The sequence below is a fragment of the Phasianus colchicus genome, chromosome 8, assembly GCF_987193195.1.
Source record: "Phasianus colchicus chromosome 8, bPhaCol1.hap1.1, whole genome shotgun sequence".
Taxonomy (NCBI): domain Eukaryota; kingdom Metazoa; phylum Chordata; class Aves; order Galliformes; family Phasianidae; genus Phasianus; species Phasianus colchicus.
This window is the reverse complement of record NC_143443.1, coordinates 29,150,214-29,170,079: the sequence shown is the minus strand read 5'-3', so window position 1 is coordinate 29,170,079 and position 19,866 is coordinate 29,150,214. Positions and strand designations below refer to the sequence as shown.

Genomic DNA, 19,866 nt, shown 5'->3' with positions numbered 1-19,866 from the left:
GCAAACGTGTATATGATTATTAGCAAATAAATACTTTACTACACCTTGCTTTTTTTTGGTAAATAATGCTCTATAATGTATCACAGGGTAAGTTGATGTCTGTTTGCATTGATATGCACCATTTAGAGCTCTTCCACAGAATCTGATTTTAAAGAGTGGAATTCAACGGTTGACTCCCAGGCACAAACAACCATGTAATTACTCTGCAATCACACAGTAATTAGCGCGTACTATTCATATATTGCATAATTATATGCCCTGCAGATTACATAGTAATTATATTTGTACCAAACATATAATTCTATATACTGTATCACAGGAAAGAAACTTGGAGAGTTCATAGTTAATATTATAGTTATAAGTTAATATAATGCAATTATATATAAAAATCTTACAATCTTATCAGAGGGTTGTATTTGGATATCTCATCTCTGCATCTGGTTTAACTTAAACTGGTAGACACTATTATAAGAAATTTTTAGCTGTTAATTTATAGTTAAATGTTGTACGTTTATAATGTGATGTGTGGAGATAAGCAGAAATGTACAGCTGCTTGTGCAGGAAGCTGGGTATGGGAAGGATTGGTGAGAATATTAAACACATAAATGACAAATGTACGAACACACTGAATGCAGTTACAGCATGTTGTTAGAGTGAAAAACAAATGTTATAGATTTTCCTTAAGCATTGGGTTTTTTCTGGCTGTCTGAGATGCATGGGATAGTAGCAGGTAATTTATACACATAGTGGCATCCATGGCCACCATCTCAGGCACCACTGGTTCAAGGGAATGCAGCAGCTCTGTGCACTGTGTCAGCCTAGCTGTCCCTTCCTTCTGGCCACGAGGAAAGAGGAGAAATTGGTGTCCTGGTCAGGGAATGGGGCAGAATGGTGGGAGAATGGAGAGGAATGGCATTAGTTGTAGGAAGGCTTTGGACTGAGCTTTTGGGAAGAGGTGGAAGATCTAAAAAAAAAAAAATAATAATAATTAAAAAAAAAAATTAAGAGATCCTTTGAGCATTAGGTCTTGTTTTAAATGTTTTACCTAATGTTTCTCCTAAAAGATTGATGCAAAATTTTCGATATTTTGTTCAGCTTACAAATTCTGTAGCAGGGGGAAATTGATGTATCTTCTTGGATCTGTGACGTTGGCATTCCCATTATCCAAAGCAACATTATGATTATTCTTAATTGAATTTTGCGCTCCAATGCCAGTTGCCTTCATTTTCAAGCAAAGCATATGTTGGATTTTAATATGTGGATAATGTATTGCAAAATTAAATGTGTAATTATAATCTTTTATCTGAGTTTAATTTTTTTCTCTCTAACTTATAGAGTGTGCATGTGCATGGATGTGTACTAGGGAAAGAGAATCCTGGTATTAAAATGTTTCTTTCACTGTGACTTGTTAATTCTGTGTCAGATTTAAAACTCACAGCTTCATAAAACTCAGTGTTCAGGTGGCATCTACAGATCTCATGAAAGTCTCTAGGTCAGAGCCCAGAGCTCACAGGCTTGGTGGGTTGCCTCAGAGCCCCTGCAGTAATGGGGCTCCGCTGCTTGTCTTGCTGTCTGTGTTGGCTACTTTTATACCTCAGAAACTGGTAGCAGGCATGTGGCTTTTACATTCTGCAGAGTACATAAGTTACATTTAAATGTTGTTTCTTGGTGTAGACACTGAATATCAGTTATACTGCTGAAGGAAAAAAATAAGAGTAACTTTTTTCCAAACCCAGGCTTAAGAGTCCCGCTGAGTTCTTGTGCAATGGGCCACATGTATCCCTCCCAGTTTACCAGTGTAATGGCATTGAAGTGAGGCCAAGTCTTACCCAATTTTCATCCTGCATGTCAGCTGCAAAGAAGATGAAGTGCAGCCTCCTCATGTAGTCGATCTCTCATTAAGCCATTACCATTTGATGGTTGGACTAGATGAACTTAGCGGTCTTTTCCAACTTTAACGATTCTATGATTCTGCCCTTAGAAACAAGGAATGGTCACGGGTTCTGACACTGAAAGTTTTGCATGTATCAAATATATAATCAGGATCTCATTAACACAATGAAATAAACACAAGCGTCAAAACGCAATATAAATGTGACACGTTTCTTACTGCTGTTGTGTTGTTTTTTCTAGTGGAGCCAGTACTTTCAAAGGGGAACAACTGCTTGGATGCAGCAAAAGCTTGTAACCTAAATGATACCTGCAAGAGGTTCAGATCTGCTTACATAACCCCCTGCACCAGCAGCACGTCTAATGAAATCTGTAACAAGCGGAAGTGTCATAAGGCCCTCCGGCTATTTTTTGACAAAGTTCCCCCAAAGCACAGCTACGGGATGCTCTTCTGCTCCTGTCGAGACGTAGCCTGTACAGAAAGGAGGCGGCAGACTATTGTTCCTGTGTGTTCATATGAGGACAGGGAGAAACCAAACTGCTTGAATTTGCAAGAATCCTGCAAGAAGAATTACATCTGCAGGTAAGATAGCACATGGCAGGGGAGTAATTAATGAGGTGCCAGAGAAAACTTTTTGGTACTGCTGGATTTGCCAGGTGTAAGGGTCAGAATGTCCACTAGGCAATAGGAGTTGGGGAAAGCAGCAAAAGTCTCTGACATCCTTAACAGACTAACAAAAGCCTGCATCTGGTTGCAGTGTGTGCCTTCTTCAAAACTGCTCACAGCTACTCCCTCTCGTTATGGAAGAATCGTTAAATGCCTGGTTTAATTTTCACAGATTTCTGTTGGAAACATTTTAATTAATTAGGTGTCTCTATGAAATGATATCTCAAAGTTATTTTTATGTCCCATCAGCGGCCAGGTGGAAATAGAATTATTCATTATAATGGGATTTATTGTCACTGTTACCTAGCCTGTAAGCTTGAATAACAGTGGATGCAAGGTACACGGTGGACTTTGTGCATGAACACTGTGTCAGAATACACAGATTCCTTGCAGGCTTTTGCTTCAATAGGAAGAAAAGTGGACTATGTCCCACTATCTTGTCATTGCTATTTTAGGCTTGGAATTGTTTTATCTGCCCTCTTCTGGCAAAAAGGCTGGGCTGATGTAACTGGAGGGTCATTGATTCAGTGACCCGATTCCCAGTCTCTTCCCTCGGTGAGCTCAGCACAGAGTGTTGCTTTGCACAACAAACTGGCTCCTTCTGCTGTCAGCAACTTCCCTACAGGTTATCACATGGTGTTTGCTCAGTGGCATACAGATCCTCCTCTGCCTTTAGGAAATGCTTTACTCCTGCTTAGCATTGTGTATGTTTATATAAGAATGTTGTTCCAATGCTGTGTTTATGAAGTCATGCCCAAGAATCTTAGTCATTTCTAACGTGTGCATTTTTTGTATGTAGTTCACCAAAGCCTTCGAATTAGCAATTAAAGAAATAAACACTATTGTTAAATGTCAAGGACACCAAAGATATGTGCATATATGCCTTGAATAAGTACTTTCATGTGTCTGGTAAAATATTTATTTTGTTGTTCACGTATGAGCCGCCCTCCAGTGATCCTGACCTGAGCACCACATGTGCCTGAGGTGCTGGCAGGGGAGGAGCAGCAGTGCTCCGTTCTGCTCTGTGGCTCAGGGATGGCAGGTGCCACTTCTGTACTGACACAGACTGGAGCAGCTTTAGGTTGGGGCAGGGTTTTCACTGCAGTTCAGTGAGGCATTCAACACCTTGATGGCTATTGCAGTTTGTGAAAGCTGGATGCTGGTTCTGGGGTCAGAACCACTTGTTTTCCATTTGCACGTTGTGTCATTCGTCTTTTTTTCTTTTGCATAAATTGTTGAACCTAGATTGTCTTACTTAACACAGGCCCTGTTAAATAGCAGAGTTACAGCATCTTTGCAGTGATTCCTGCCAAAATTCCAGTGTTATGGTACTAATGAGATGGGGGAGAGGGTTTTATTGGGACTCTTCTTCCTGTTTTTCAGGCTGTGCTCAGGAATTGCTTAGTTAAATGAATGCCATTACTTCTCTTATGACTGTGTTTTTCTTTGGTCAGCTTTAATCTAATGTTTTATCAGTGGCTAAGTTTTTAATAGCATTTTGTTTAATCTGACTTCATGAGCCTGCTGTCGTGCTTTCTCCATTCCAGCTGCAGAAAAAACCTTGGTAAAATGTCTGCTCCTGTTGCCCAGAGTTGCAGCCGATGCTGGAGTAGAAATGGATTTCTTAAGAGTTTCTTCCTGTGGCTGCTTTTCCTTAAACTGCCAAATTAAAATGTTTGGACTCATAGGCAGGCAAACTTTGTGGGTCTAGGGCAGGGTCAGCAAAAAACAGCACTTGGTTCTGCACCTGGGGTGCAGCAAATGTTGAAGGATGCTGACAGTCATCCCTTATTAATGCCTCGTGGGCTGTTTGAACTGCTAGTATGGTTTCAGGAAAGGGGGAATCAGCAGTAGAGCTATTCCATTTCATCCAAAACACGGTGAAAGGCATTTTCTTTGAATTGTTGTGCACTTAGAGGGAGGTGGTGTGGTTTGTTCCCAGTGATTTACAGGAAAACTGCGGCTTGGGCAGGGGAGGAAAGAAAGGGAAGTAGAGATGACATCCCCTCCTTGCTATTGAATGTTTTGGCATTGATAAATATCACTCTACATAGTAATTCCAGACATGTTTAGAATAATTAAAAGCAGTAGTCGCAAGACATATAATTCTAACTCCGTTAACTTCTTGTTCATTTTGAAATCAAAAAGAGTATCTAAATGAGAGAATAATTTGAGGCTGTGTTCTGACTACTGTGAAACCAAGTCATTTAGAAACTGTTATTTGTATGCCTGTTACATCTATTAGAGCTTCTTCATAATGCCAAGCATGACAAGGGGGGCAAGTTCTGAAGCATTTCTGAAAGTACTCTCACAAGTGTTTTGCAAAGGCTGATCATTTGGAAATGAGAGCTCTGAATCTGTTCATATTAGTTATAAAATATACTTGAGCCCATGCAAATATGTATTTCAACACTCAGTTTGGGATGCTTTTTAAGAGCTTTGTTTTGGATGCACAGAATCGCAGGGGTTGGAATGGACCATTGGGGATCATCCAGTCCAACCCCCTTGCTAAAGCATGTTCCCTAGAGCAGGTTACACAGAAAAGCATCCAGGTTTTGAATATCTCCTTATCTCCAGAGAAGGAGACTCCACAACTACTCTGTGCAGCCTGTTCCAGTTCTGTCACCCTCAAAGTAAAGAATTTTTTCCTCATTTTGATATGGAACATCCTATGTCCCATTGTGTCCCTGCTGCATCTTGTCCTGCTGCTGGGCACTCGCTGAAAGAGGCTGGCCACATCCACTTCGCTTCTGCCCTTTAGTTATTGATAAGCATTGATAAGATCTTCTCTCCAGTCTTCTCCAGGCTGAACAACCCCAGGTCTCTTAGCCTCTCCTCATAAGGGAGATGCTTCAGACCCTTTGTCATCTTTGTGGCAGTCAATCCAGTGGCACTCCACTGGATTCTCTCTAGAAGTTCACTGTCTTTCTTGAACTGAGGAGCCCAGAACTGCACACCGTAAATATCACTGAATTATAATGTCACTGAATCATAATCTCGCTGAATCTGCTTTTGAAACAGAATTAAAATGAGAGGAGCAATTCAGCCAAACTGTGGGTACCACTAACTGAGACATGTAGATTATTTTTTTCTCTTCTATTCATTCATCATCTGTTATGTAATGTAAACTCTTAATCAAGGGAAAAAGAGGGACCAGAAGAGTCAGGAAATGCAAATAAGTTCTGACTTACATACATAGTTCTGATTTTTCAATTTAATCAAAATACTGAATGGTTCATTTTCATTATCATTCTTATGCTTGCCTCTCCTCATATCCAAGTCCATATCCCACTCCAAAGTGGATTTGAGGCTTTCAGGCATACCTTTCATGTGTACCTGTCAATTCTAACTGAAAAGAAAGAAAAAACAACTGAAAGAAAAAATAGAAAGAAGCCATTAGAATTCATTTTATTATGAATGTAAACAAAACTTGTAAGGAAAGTCATTTTACTGTCAAAAACTTTCCCCACTTGTGCTGGAAAAGCTCAAACCCCTGAGAAACTTCCTATTCTGAGTGCTTCAGCCACCAGCTAAATTCCGTAAGGCTGACTGGCATGTTTTAGAAATACCATTCTGTTGTGAAAACAGAACAGCATGCTTCATTTTTGCCAGTATCACTTTGACAATATTTTAAAATACTAATTCCTTTGTGTAACGGAAGTGTGAGTCATTAGTTTGGGGTTTTTTTTAGTAATTGGTGTTTTGAATTTGCATATGTCCTCTATCTTCTGGATAAGTTCATCAGGAGCTGAGCAGAATGATAACAATACAGACGTGTGATTTACTGAAAGAACAGAAAATTAGGAGAGTATCAATTCAGTCACTTACTGTAAAGATCTGAAAAGAAAGGTATTTATTTTTTTTTAGACTTTTTAGAATGTTTTTTTTTTCCCTCTTAGTTAAGATCTAATTGTAGAAACTAAGGTTCTTGTCCTTCAGCACTGCTGAACTCAAAATGGTGGTGAAACAGCCAAAAAGTTGTTCTTGAGCAATTTCCAAATAAAACTACAATAAAATTATTTTTGACACTCAGTGCTCACAGAGCCAAATCTTTATATGTGCTTTCATTAGCATTCACTGGCATGTTCTCACCCCTGGTACAATCGTTTGGGGTACTGCTGTCAGCAGTTTCTGGTCACCTCTCCTATTCAGTCTTTGGTGCAAGAACCATCAGGTTCTGTTTGGAAGATGTCTGCATGTATAGGTAGAAGAACCTTGTGTGTAGACCCACAAGCATTTTTATCAGTGCACAAAATAGGTTGTTCACTGTAAAAGCCAGAACGAAAGCTCAGCTTACCGTGTTTCTTAAAAACATACAAAACTTGCCAAGAAAATCATTTCCCTTCTTTGTATTCCATTGACATTTTTTAACGATAATTTGCTATGAAAAAGGAACCTCCATCTCTCTGCTAGTTTTCCATAAGGCGTGTGCAGATCAATGAGTGCTTCATGCCAGAAGCTGTTTGTAAAAGTGGCTTCTCTGCAAGTGAACGCTGGGCGTTTCTGTAGCTGGTAACACTCTGCAAACCCTTGTGGGTAAGATTTGCCAGGAGAGAGGTTGGTCAAACACCAGAGGGAAGTTTATGAAGAGATGTGTCCTGCTGTAGAAGAGAGGAACTCAGACTCTTGTGTAAGTAGGGAGTTGTCTCCAGTTGCATTGTTAACAGGTGGCAGGGAGGAGGGCACTCAAGGGATGCGTGGAGGAGAGAAGAGAGGTGGAACAGAAATAGGCTCATTTCTTCAAATTTTCTTTTTCTCAGACTTTACTTTCATTTTTCCTGCTTCCTCCCTTTCTTTACTCACATGCCTCTTCCCATTGCTTAGCCTCCTTTCATCTCCTTTTCCCAGGTCTCTCGGTCATTATCTGACTTTTCACTGCCTCTCTGCCACATTTGAAACCTCTCCATTACAGCTGCTTACAGTCCCTCCTCACATCTCTTCTGTGCTCTGCTCTTTTCTTCCCTCAATATCCTGCCTCAGACCAGTGATCATCTGTGATTCAGAAAATGAGAGGGAAACATTGGTGCTCCTCCCCACCTGAGCCCTGTGGCTTCTGCTGGTCACGAGGCAGTTGGCCAGCAGCTGGGTTGGACTGCTTGGTCTCCAACTAGCTCTCAATGTAGGGGTTCCAACACTCACTGAGCACAGTCATGAAGGATACAGTGGCAATGGTGCAGTTCTAAGAGAATAGGACTTGCATCCCTCTGGGGTGTTTGTATCAGTTGGGCACTCCAAGCTGTCTGACATCTCCTTGAGATTACTGTTTGCTGTTGGTATGAAAAACAGGACAACATGTAGTTTTCATAATGCTACTAGGGACATTAGAACAGGGATGCTTTTGATTTCTAGAGACGAGCAGGCTGTGTCTGTATCATATGTACAGGGAGTGGGCAAGAAACCCCTGTGCTGCTCTGGATGCAGGATGTTTACAGTGTAACAGGGTTTGCCTGGGATGGGGCTATGAGCAGATCCCTCTGCTGAGGATGGTGTTGGTGCTTGGCTAGGAAAGGCCTCTGGCTGCACATGACCAAATGAGAGAAGAAGAAATGGCAAATCTGGCTTTCAGACCATATACTGCAGCATGCCTACAAGCTTACCTCACATCTGGAACCCAGCCTGTGCTTGGAGAAGAATGATTTATACATGTATATTTCATGAATATATATATTTACATATATATGCATATATATGTATATACATATATATATGCATCTATATATGCATGTATGTATGTATATATTTATGTATATGTATGTATATGTATGAATTGCTAGAGGTACCATAGTTACAGAAAACAAAACAAAAAAAGAATTAGTGAGGAATTATCAGATTTCAGAAAATTCAGACAATGTGGTCTAGTGGGAGGTGGGACAGAATCTGGTGTGCTTGGCAGCAGACATATGAGGGTGTATTGGAGTTTGGGGTATGGAAGGAAATGCTAGTCTGGGGGGGAAAAAAAAAAGCAGTCTCTGGAAAATAAGCAAAAACCTTTCAAATCAAGAAAAAGTAAAGTGGAAAGCCTGGAATATTATATTATTTTCTTCCTTTCTACTCCCTCACGTGATTCATCACATTGATGTCTTTCATTAGCAGAGTAAAATAGACACAGTATTCATCTCCCTTCCCCTCATCGAGTAAGCAAAGGTCATTTTAAATTTCTTCCCTCTGAACAAACCTCAGAAGGAATCGAGCAGTTCCTCCTTAAAACATAACCATAAATCCCTTCAGAATCTTAAAATCAGAACACCCGGCAAACCAAGGCTGCTTTGTCCCTGTTAAAGTGTAGATAGATCTCATTCTGTGATGCCAAGATCTGCTTGGCCAGTCCTCATTTATACTCCCTCTGTTCTGCTTAAGAAGGTCTTGAAGATTAAAAGTTTGCTGGATGATTGACGTTTTTCCAACAGAAGCATAGACGCAAGCAGAGATACAGTAATTAGAAAAATAGCTCAGTTGTATTCCCGCACCAAACCTTCACATCGCTTTATGCTTTAACAGTGAGGAGGAAATCCTAAAGCACAGGGGGTTTTATGCTCTAAGAAGCAGTAAGCACACAGTATCTTCGCACTGAGGTCCTTTGGCACGCAAGCTTGAGACGCTCCGAGCAGCATGTCTGCAGCCAGCCAGAGCCTCCAGCCATTCCTGAAACCCAGTAACCACGGAAAGGTAGTGTAATTCTTTTGTGCCTGTTATCTGTAAAACAGAAGCTATGCCTCAGCACTGTCAGAGCTCTTTGGTTCAGCTGCCTGATGTTTTGCATGGTGTAGCTTTGGCAATATCCCTCATGACATTGAAGTCCTGCTATTCCTTCCTGATTATTTTTAAGGATTAGAGGTAATTGTGTTGCTGATAATTCATTATTACTTGTATACAGAGTTATGAAAGAGGGAATAAAGTAACTGTGTGACCATATAACAATCATAAAACAAACAAGAATACAAATGATTACACTCTTATAGACCAAATTTAGATATGTGACCTCTGTGTCAGTCTCTTGTTAGCAAAAACAGTTCAGTGGGTTAAAGTACTCACAGCCACCAAGTATACTATAGCTCTAAGAAGCTGGGGGTATCATCCAAACATGGCCCTTCATCTTTATGTATCACTTTATCTGTTTTCTTATTCTAAATGAGAAGGAAGACTGCCTATATAATAAAAAACAAAGAGTACAGATTAGAAGCATGATCCAGAAATGGGGTTACAGCTGGAGGAATCTGGCCTTCTTGTTTCTTTATCATGTAGGACAGATGAAACCATGTTTGTTAATGAACAGTTTTACCCATGTTTAGTCAAAAATATTGAAAGCCAGGAAAATGAGATTTTATATTAAGCTTTAATAGAATCTACGTTTGGAGCAACTCGTGTTTTTACGGTTAAGCAAGCTCTTAATTGCTTTGCCGGATGAGGTTCCAATAAGAGTACTGCCACAACTGCTTCACTGAATTGTTAATTGAGAGATTTAGAGATTTTTGTAGAGAGCAGTCCAGCATTCACTGGTTTGCATGAGTAGCTTCCACTCTCTAATGTGTTAAATCTGTTGAGGAGGACACTTTTGATCCCCTTTAAATATATACTCTGTCACATTTGGCTAACCTGCTGTTTTAGAGGAAAAATAAGGAGGTACATATCACACAATAGCATTGACTTTTAATAAATCAACATGTCTCCCCGTTTACCTTGAACTAAGTACGATGGGCAAGAAGCCACTGTATGTTTAATGCGAATAACAGAGATATTCTGTCCAGTCATTTACCAGTGACTTCAGTGGCTTTGTTCCTGGGGTGAATTTGGCTATTCCTATTTTGTGTAGGTAAATCTTCAGGCAGTGCTAATTAAAAGAATGTCAACTGATTTTACCATTCCATTATGCTGGACTTTGTAAAGGTTATTTATATCACTCTACATCAGGCCCCAGCGAGAGAATATTTCTGGTGGCAGTTCATCTATTAAAATAGCTGCAAGATAATGTAAGCACTAGAACTAAAAATAAAACTTTGTTTCTCAACAGAACAAGTGACAGTAGCATGCATATTTTCAAATTTTAGCATTTTAATGTTTGCTGAATAGAAATTGCGTTGCTTTCGTTATGTTTTAAGCATTGCTATGCTACTGTTGGATTAACTGCTGTTAAGTAGAAGCCATATGTAAATATACCAATATCTGCAGTCTTCTCAGCACAGAAGGTAGTGGTTTCCTACACTCTGATTATCTCCTGGCTTTAAAGCAAATGACACAGGGAAAGTTTTCAGATGTGTGTTTGCTGTTGAATACAGATTTTCTGTGTGAGGCGACTGTGACCCTTGCCTAAGATATTATTAATAGGTACCCTAGCATTCACATATTTGTGCTTACAGTAAATTTGTTCAAGCACATACTATAAATCATTACAATAAGTTTTAATGTTATAAATCCTTATTTGACTTGGACCTCTGTTAAGTTAAAACTTTTCTGATTTAAATATTCAGTTCATTTTCTTTTGTTCCACTTCAAGCACAATCTCCAGTTGGTGTCCTCCCTGTTGCTCTGTATTCTAATTAGACACTGTGTAATGCTGGAGATATGTCTCAGTATCTGGCATAATGCAGCCCTGCAAAATATTCTTGAAAACATAAAATGTCTTTCAGAGGAACTTCTGTAAGCAGCTGGATATGTCACAGGCTGTCAGCTCTCTTAGCCTCAGTGGCCATGTTCAGGTTTTTTGACAGTGGAGACAAAAAGCAAACAAACAAAAAAACTCTTAGGACATCCATTCATCCTTAACTGGTAGATGCTGTTTGTTTTCCAACTTCATTCTATAAATCAGTGATTTTTTTACTAGCATTTGACATCCATATATCTTCTAAAAGCAAGTAAAGCATGTTGAGTAAGATCAATGCCATACTGGTTTGCTTCTGCCAAAACTTGGGGATTTTCCATTTGATGGGGCTGTTTTGTGCATGGCCAAAAAGCTTCTCATAAAAGAGACTCTAATCTGCTTTTATATGCTGTTCTTCCGATTTGATATTAGTTGTCTGACTCCCGAGCTAAGAACAGCTTTTAGCGTAGCTTCAGGGTGAGTTTCAGCCACATTGGCTTCAGACTATGCACAATCAAATGCAAGGATGCACTGGGCACCCATTTTCCATTAGTCAGGAACGACTCAGGGGGCAAAGGGGCACCGAGATATTCTGCCACTGCACATCCTGATGTGCCACTAAGGGATGTTGGCATGCAAAAACAATCTTTGTGTAACCTTAGGAAACCTGATGGTACAGTGTGTCATATTTTTGCCTACAGGAACTTTTCTGGTAAACAGAAAACCTACATGCTTCTATGGGAAGCTTTTTTTTCTTTCCTTTTCTGTTTCTGTGCTCCACAAGAGCTTCATGCTTGAGCCACATTCTATTACAGTTTATTCATGTGGTTACAGAGAATATTATTGTAATGAATGTGTTTCTCAGGTACTTGGAACCACATCCTTTTGGTGTGCACTCTTGCTATAGCTGTTAATAAACACCTCAGCATCCAGTGGCACGCTCAAAGACTTGCAATGGCATTAGTTTCTTTGGCTTGCTTTTTGAGTGTGGCAATGATTTTCTTATGTTTTCAATCTGTAATTCAAAGACACTCCTGTCTGCCCAGCTAATGAAGTGAGAGCAACTCTCTCTGTAGCGGACTAGTTCTTTCCTGAGTAACGTTCTATCAAGAGACTCTGAGGCTTGGACGTCTTTAAACATGACAGCCATTTATATTTAGAAACTTAAAATTAAACAGAATAAAGGAAATGAAATAAAATGGAAATATACAAACTCTCAGTACTCCGAAAGTAGCTAGGGGATTTGTTCATGTTATTGGAGATCTTTGTTACAGATAAACTACATAGCAATCTTACCATCTTCTGTCCCCTGATAGAAATCATGGTCTGACAGTTCAGCCTATCATTTTGTAGAAGATGCTCAGAGAAGTGTTTTCTTTGCAGCTGAGAAGACAGAAACACATTATGCATGCTTAAAGTCGATGCAAGGAAACAGAGCCCCACAAAACATATTTAATGTAGGTTTGATTTCCTGCGGAATGCTTTCCAGATGTTCTCTCAAACAGGCCTCTAAAATGTGGTCTGAGGTAATTTTTTTTAGCAAACAGAAAGAGAAAATCCTGTTTTGTGTCACTGCATCAGAAAATCACTGTTCTAATTCTTTATTGCATTACCTTGTGCACAGGGTTCGCACCATATTTTTCAGAATTGGTTTTATTACCCAGAAGGTCAGAAGCAAAAAAAATATTTATTCTACCCAATTGCAAATAAATCATACTTATTTAGGATCGCATTTGAGCTTAGTCGTTTTTCTTAAATCCAGAGGAGACCTAATATATTAAATTATAAATACTTCAACATATGACCCTGTGTTACTTAGAAGCTTTAACTAACATTGATAAACTATGAGATTAGTATTTTGGTAAGGTCTTTTGATTTGCTGTAGCAGACATTGTGTTGAAAGATCTAATGGAATCCTAGCAGATAACTTGAGGAAAGGATAGCATTAAGGGAAAATAGTGAGTGTGTGACTTCATTATGCTTTGAATAAGATACAAAAATAAAGCAAGAGCTTGCTGTGTGTTCGTGTTAGAGCAGTTTTTCATCAGAAAAAAGTGAGCTTTGTTAGTAGAAAAATTAAAAGAACACAGTGTGTTGTTAATTTTAAAATATTGGCTGGCATTGATGAAAATGTTGGGATTTTACATGACTGACTTTATAGCAGGCAGCTCTGCACTGCCTGGGATGCTGAACGTCCTGTAGGTAGAAAGCCTGCATGACGTGGGTGCCATTGGACATGGTGGGGCAGCAGTTGGTTGGGCTGAAACATGGTGCTCTGCTGGAGTGGTCGTGGTGCCTGATGCCCTGGGTGGTGAGCACCTCTTGGTGCTGAGAGTCCTTGGAATGAATCTTATGTGGTCTCTGCTCTTTGCTTCTGTACCCAGATATCCCACAGCCTGAATCGGCTGCTTTTACGTAATTGAGGAGTGTCTGCGTTTTTACTTCCAGATAAACAACACAATTTACAAAGATAAATGAAATCCAGAATCAAATATTTGCGTGGGCTTAGGCTTCAAGTCATTTGAAATGAAAAAACAGAAGCAAAACCAGATAAAAGCCAGCTTCTTCCAGCTAGTAGCTGATATGTGGTGTCCAAGATCCTGCAATGGTTTCTGCCAGAGTTACAAAAGATTTGATTTGGCTCATATGAGAGAAACTGCTTTCGGTATCCAGGTCTTGGAGCCAAAAGGTCTGATGCTAACTCTTTTTATCCTTCAAAAAAGAGTAAAAATGCTCAGAACGCCTTTTTTTAATCTCAAAGAAAAAAAAAGGTACAAATGCCAAGTTGTACGACAGGGCATAGCGAGGGCCAGACCTGTGGGCAGGGATCATCCCATTGCCTCAGCCCTGGGCATTGGCACCTGGGGACAGGGACTGGCCAAGGACAGGCACGTGTGGCCCAGCTCAGTGTGGCCTCAGGCAGGAAGGGCTGTGGGAGTGGAGGGCAGCACCTTGAGTGTCTCTGGAGCAGGGGACCAACGACATGGAGGGACTGGAATGGGGCCTTGGGCTGCAGGAGGTGGGGGAGGGGTGTTACTGCCCTTTCAGGCACTGTCACTGCAAAAATTTGTAGTTGCTCACAGATGCTCAGTAATATGTGTCCATAACTAAAGAGCTATGATATATATTAGTGTTACACAGTTCTAGTACCTTTGGTGAAAAAAAAATCTTCAAAGATCGGTCAATTCTCAATCACCAGGTGCTGGGAGGACTGTCTCTCTAGTGATGGAGCTGCTTTGAGGCTCTTTTCAGTTCACTGCTTGATAGAGTTTTTCATGTAGCCTTTGCTTTTTTTTCTTTCTGCCCCCTCACTGTGTGTTTATGAAACAAAGAGAAAATGAAAAACTCCTCCAACAAAGAACCCATTCGTTTTGACATATACCAAGCCCTCTTGCCCCTATTACAGACATAGCACCACCTGAGCTATACAGGAGCTATTTGTAGGTATGGAGCAAGATGCTGCATTTGACCCTTGCTAAGGAACAAGAAGTATTCTGGCTTGTTTTCTTTCTTTCTTTTTTTTTCTTTCTTTTTTTTTTTTTCTTTCTGTAATGGTGTCATTTATCACAGTGACACATATTCATTGACTTAGTCTGAAATTTTTCAGTGTCAGATTTATACCTCTTTTCTACTTTGAATATCGATGCAGCACTTCTCTTACGTGACTGCACTACATCTACCAAATGGTGTCTAGACGCTAGAGCAGCTTTAACTAATTAGCTTAGTCACTACAGTCATTCAGCTTTGGCATTTACGTACCCTTTATGATACTGTTGTTGAACCATAAATAGTTGCCTAAACACAAGCAGCAATGTAAAGAGATGTGGTAGTGAGTATGTTCAGCCTTCACTGACGTCACTGAGATGAATGCAGAGGACAGTAGCCCTCACTGCTGTTTTCACAGCCAGGGAAAGAAGTTGGAAATGATATGCATGTGAATGTGATCAGCAGGAGATCCAGATTCAGCATCCTTCTCAGGCTGAAGATCACCACTGTAACGGCAAAGCTAAGAGAGAGATTTCTCTCTTATGTGGTTCAGCCTTTGCCAATGAGCAATTCAAGATACATATGCCTGCAACATCGTAATTTAGGCTGTGCTTTCAGATATTGCAACCTGCATTTCTGTGCAGCCAACACTGAGGTTGAGTTGGTGAACTTTAAAAAATAAGAATTGATGAATATCAAAGCGTATTTCAGAACATCAAAGAACTTCTGGGAAACCTTCAGAATAAATTTAGTAAAAATCTAATCAATGTTGCCTATGCAACAAGCTGTCCTAATATAGAATTAAATTTTCTCAAACATTTCATGCAGATTAGACTCAATACTGCTATTAGCAAACCTTATTTATAAGCAAAATTTGAAAGTTTTGATTTACTCTACTGAGTGCTTGAAGAACTAGTATGGTAAGGAAAGCAAATTAACTTTGTTTTCTTTCTATTCCTAACTGTTACAAATGCTTTTACTGGTGCTAATACAAAGCCTTAGAGAATAGCAGGTTTGAGATTTTTTCTCTCCGCAGAAGGACTGTTTGTTGTTTGAGCAGATTTTCTTTGAATTTGCCAATAGGATTATTCTTATTTTTTGTTAGCAGTATGCAAACTATTTAAAGTAAGCTTTCCAGAAGATCTGCTGTTCACTTTGGGGAGATTTTCCAGGGCTAAGTTAGAACTCATTTAATTTCTGGCTTGATTTTTTTTTTTTTTTTCCTCTACAAAGAAAAGTATTTTTTTCTTCCTAGGAAGATTTCTGGGTGGTGCTTTTCAGTTTGTTCAGTTTGTTGTGGCTCCTTTTTCACACAAGGGAAGGGAAAAATCATTAATGCTGCTCAGCACAAAGAGGATTTGTGATTCTTACATGGAGAAAGAAATTGTTCCTTTTCGATGCAGCCTTGCTGCATAATATATACCGTATACAAACTGCCTGTCATTTTATCCAGCCACCTAGTAAATAGATACATGTATGTACATTGCACATGTGAAACCATGGACACTGGAAGGCACACATGCTTCCACCTGTTTGTCTTCTAGTTGACCAAATGACTCATCAGGGGGGTTAGACACTTTACACACAAGTTGCTTCCTGCTGAAAGAAAACAAATTTAATACAGAATGCAGTTTTTTAATAGGACTTCTGTCATCTGCGTGCTTCCTATTAGCGTGCCTAAAAGGATTGTCTCTTTTACCCAAATGCTTTTTTATATCATGTGCATTACTTTATTATAAATGATTTTGCTACTTCTAATTAGACTAATTTCTCTAAGTAAATGGCAGTACCATTTTGGTATTAGTATTACTTTGGTAGTACTAATGAGCACTTCCATCAGTGCCCTTCTCCTGGAAATATCTTAGGCTGGATTTTCAGTGAATGTTAATCAGCACGTCTTTATTTATGGAGATACTTTATGATAGATGGCTGTCTGTCTCTGTTTTTATTTGCTGACCTTTGCTTTATCTCCAGTAGAAATGAATCCACTTGAATATCAGGTGTAGCTGTTAGCTCAGGAGAGAGAGTAAGTACTTTGGTAGTATGAAGTTTGGATGACTCACCAGAGGGGAGGTGTGTGACAGTGTCCAGTAATGCTTGGACCAGAGCTTTCTGAACTATATTTGGCATATTAAATGTGCAACACAGTCAGATCATTACCTTTTATGACCACAAAAGGTCTTCAGAGATGAACATGGAAATCAAACCGTATGCAAAGGGATCAGCAGAGCAATTTTTAGCCTCCTTCAGGGTTTTCTACAACAAATATATCCTTTAGGCAGATTGAGTAGTAAATGACCAGTGGTATTCTGTATTTATCAGTACTTTAAAACATTTGGGGAAGAGGAGTTTAATAAATGATCTCTGGACCAGTGCTCCTAATAATCTAGGGGAGAACTAGACAATTAAAAATGATGATATGAGTACAAGAAGTGTTTTCAAGATTTTCAATATGCTGACCATGTAATTTCAGTTCTAAAATCACTTATTTGGGGTTACATAAATACTGAAATTTAAAATCCAAGGAGGTACTTTGTTTTAAAAATATAGAAATACAGGACATACAGCAGACTTGCTCCTTCTACCATGGCAAAGGTTTTTCATACTAGATAGATCTAATATGCTGTCTTCTGTCATAAAACAGAAGCTATCAGTAGAATTTATAAAAACCTTAGGATCTGTCAACCTTCTTTGTTCCCAGTTGTTCAGAATACTGGATCCCAGCTGTATTAATTATTGACTGAGAGACGAAGTCATCACAGTGACGTAGGGTTTCTTGCCCAAAATCTATTTAAGGTGCTACTTAACTCTTCCCATCCCTTGTAATCCGTTTCTTCTCAGCCTGTCCCCTGTCAACTACAGTAAGTATTCACCAGCAAAACTGAGACTTTGGGGGAAATTTAGAATGTATACTTATAAGGCATCTTGGAGGACGTGCAGAGAGCTTGACTTTTTAAAGCTATTAAAGGCTTTTTTTTGGGTCCAGGTGAACCTGATGAGATTCAACACGTCAAAGTGCAGAGTTTTGCACTTGGGCTGGAGGAATCCCAGGCATCCATAGAGACTGGAAGGAGAGGTCCTTGAGAGCAGCCTTGTGGAGAAGGACCTGGGGGTCTTGATAGATGAAAAACTTAACATGAGCTAGCAGTGTGCCCTTGTGGCTTGGAAGGCAAATGGGATCCTGGGCTCCATCAAAAGAGGGGTGGCCAGCAGGGACAGAGAGGTGATTGTTCCCCTCTACTCTGCTCTTGTGAGGCCCCATCTGGAGTACTGCGTCCAAGTGTGGAGCCCCCAGTACAAAAAAGACAGGGAGCTGTTGGAGAGGGTCCAGAGGAGGGCCACAAAGATGGTCAGGGGACTGGAGCACCTCCCCTATGAGGACAGGCTGAGGAAGCTAGACTTGTTCAGCCTGCAGAAAAGAAGGCTTCAGGGTGACCTCATTGCAGCCTTTCGGTACCTAAAGGGAGCCTACAAACAGGAGGGAGGGGAATCAACTCTTTGAAAGGGTAGATAACTGCAGGACAAGGGGAAATGGTTTTAAGTTGAGGGAGGGGAGATTTAGGTTGGATGCCAGGGGGAAGCTCTTTACAGAGAGAGTGGTGAGGTACTGGAACAGCTGTCCAGAGAGGTTGTGGATGCCCCATCCCTGGAGGTGTTCCAGGCCAGATTGGATGGGGCCCTGGGCAGCCTGGTCTAGTATTAAATGGGGAGGTTGGTGGCCCTGCATGTGGCATGGGGGTTGGAGATTCATGATCCTTGAGGTCCCTTCCAACCCTGGCCATTCTGTGATTCTGTGAAAGGCTGTTGGGTACAGATGTCTATCACAAAGCTTAGTGGTTAAATAAGTGAAGGGAGGGAGTAAAAAACTTACAGATTACTATGGTTTGAAGACAACTATGGTTTTGCTGCTGTTGGTATAGTTAGGGATGGATCTAAAAAGAGGTCATGAGAATAGCTCAGATGAGTTCAGGTACAGTTTGCATACAGTCTATTTATAGGATGCTTTTCAAAACTAAGCCTGTGAATCTTTTGAAGTTTGCCCATCACTATTTTCAGGCCAATTAATGATGTACATCCCTTCCCGTTCAGAGATAGGTAAAACAATAAAGCAAACTAAGATAATTAGTCTCTGGAGCATGTCAAGAAATACAGTAAATCTGTGCAAATAACTTGTTTCTGCTAACTTTTGTTTTTTTGCTGCAAAACTGAAAAAGACCATTGCTATTACAAATCTACACAATGCTAGAGCAGAGCTGGAAATGCATTTGTGATACTATCCTGATTTTGAAAGATTTTGCAAAGATTAAATGCCTTATCCTGAAGCATCACTCTGAGTTGTTTTAAGCAAGAGAACACTTTCATCCCTTTTCAGAGAGGAGAAAATCAAAGCAAGGAGGTGAAATCATTTTGTTTGTGGAGTCAAAAGTCTAAATGACTTCATAAACAAACAAAACCCGATGCTCCAAGAGGCTTACAAGCACCAGCACAGCTGAGGAGAGCAAGTTGCAATGGACAGAAGAGAGACTGCACTTTATGCGCCTTGCCCTAGCTCAGTGAAGCCTCAAATTTTACAGGCCTTGATGTAGCCTTTAAAGTACAAATTAACAGAACTGTTCCTGGATGTTAGGAACTCTTCTATTGATTTCCAGAGTTGTAATAACTTGTTAATTGCAGTATAGGTTCAGCCCCTGTCTTGAAGCGTTTTCCATATGTAAGCAGTGCTCTCCCCCTCTTGGAAATGGGGTAGTGAAGGTAAATGAAGATAACGCTGAAGCAGAACTGAATGCAGAGCACACGTTCCCTTCTTCTGAGCCCAGGGCTCAGTGCTGTAGACTTTGGATAAATGCACATTTTACAAGAACAAATAGATTCTCAGTACCATTGCTCCAGGGGGCTGTGCAGATCATGCCATCTGGATCTGCCTGCAACACTAATTCAGCCAGCTGGTTCTCCAGGCCAGCACAGAGCAGGGGTAAACCCATTCCCTGGAAACTCAGAGCAGTACTAAAGCAGGTTCTGCCTCAGGTAATGGAGTAAAAGGGCTCTGGAAGCACGATCATATAGTTTGTGCAATCAGAAAACCAGCAGAAACTGTGTTCTGTTCCTACACACAAACAGATTCCAGAGTTAAGGTCCAGGCAAAATGACCACTCGTGATAAAATGTCTCTCTTTTTTTTTTTTTTTTTTGGCATGAAAATGCAGAGTATTTCTTTTAGTAAAGGGCACGCATTTCCCTGTCATTTTGTC

The 19,866-nt window shown here is 40.1% G+C and overlaps 1 protein-coding gene across 1 annotated transcript in view; it reads left to right on the top strand.

Moving 5' to 3' along the window:
* Window positions 1-19,866, top strand: part of GFRA1 (GDNF family receptor alpha 1) — a 141,206-nt gene that overhangs the window by 88,254 nt on the left and 33,086 nt on the right. Inside the window, exon 5 of the mRNA XM_031597421.2 lies at window positions 2,134-2,473. Coding sequence (XP_031453281.1) covers window positions 2,134-2,473 — 340 coding nt within the window. The remainder of the gene's footprint in view (window positions 1-2,133; window positions 2,474-19,866) is intronic.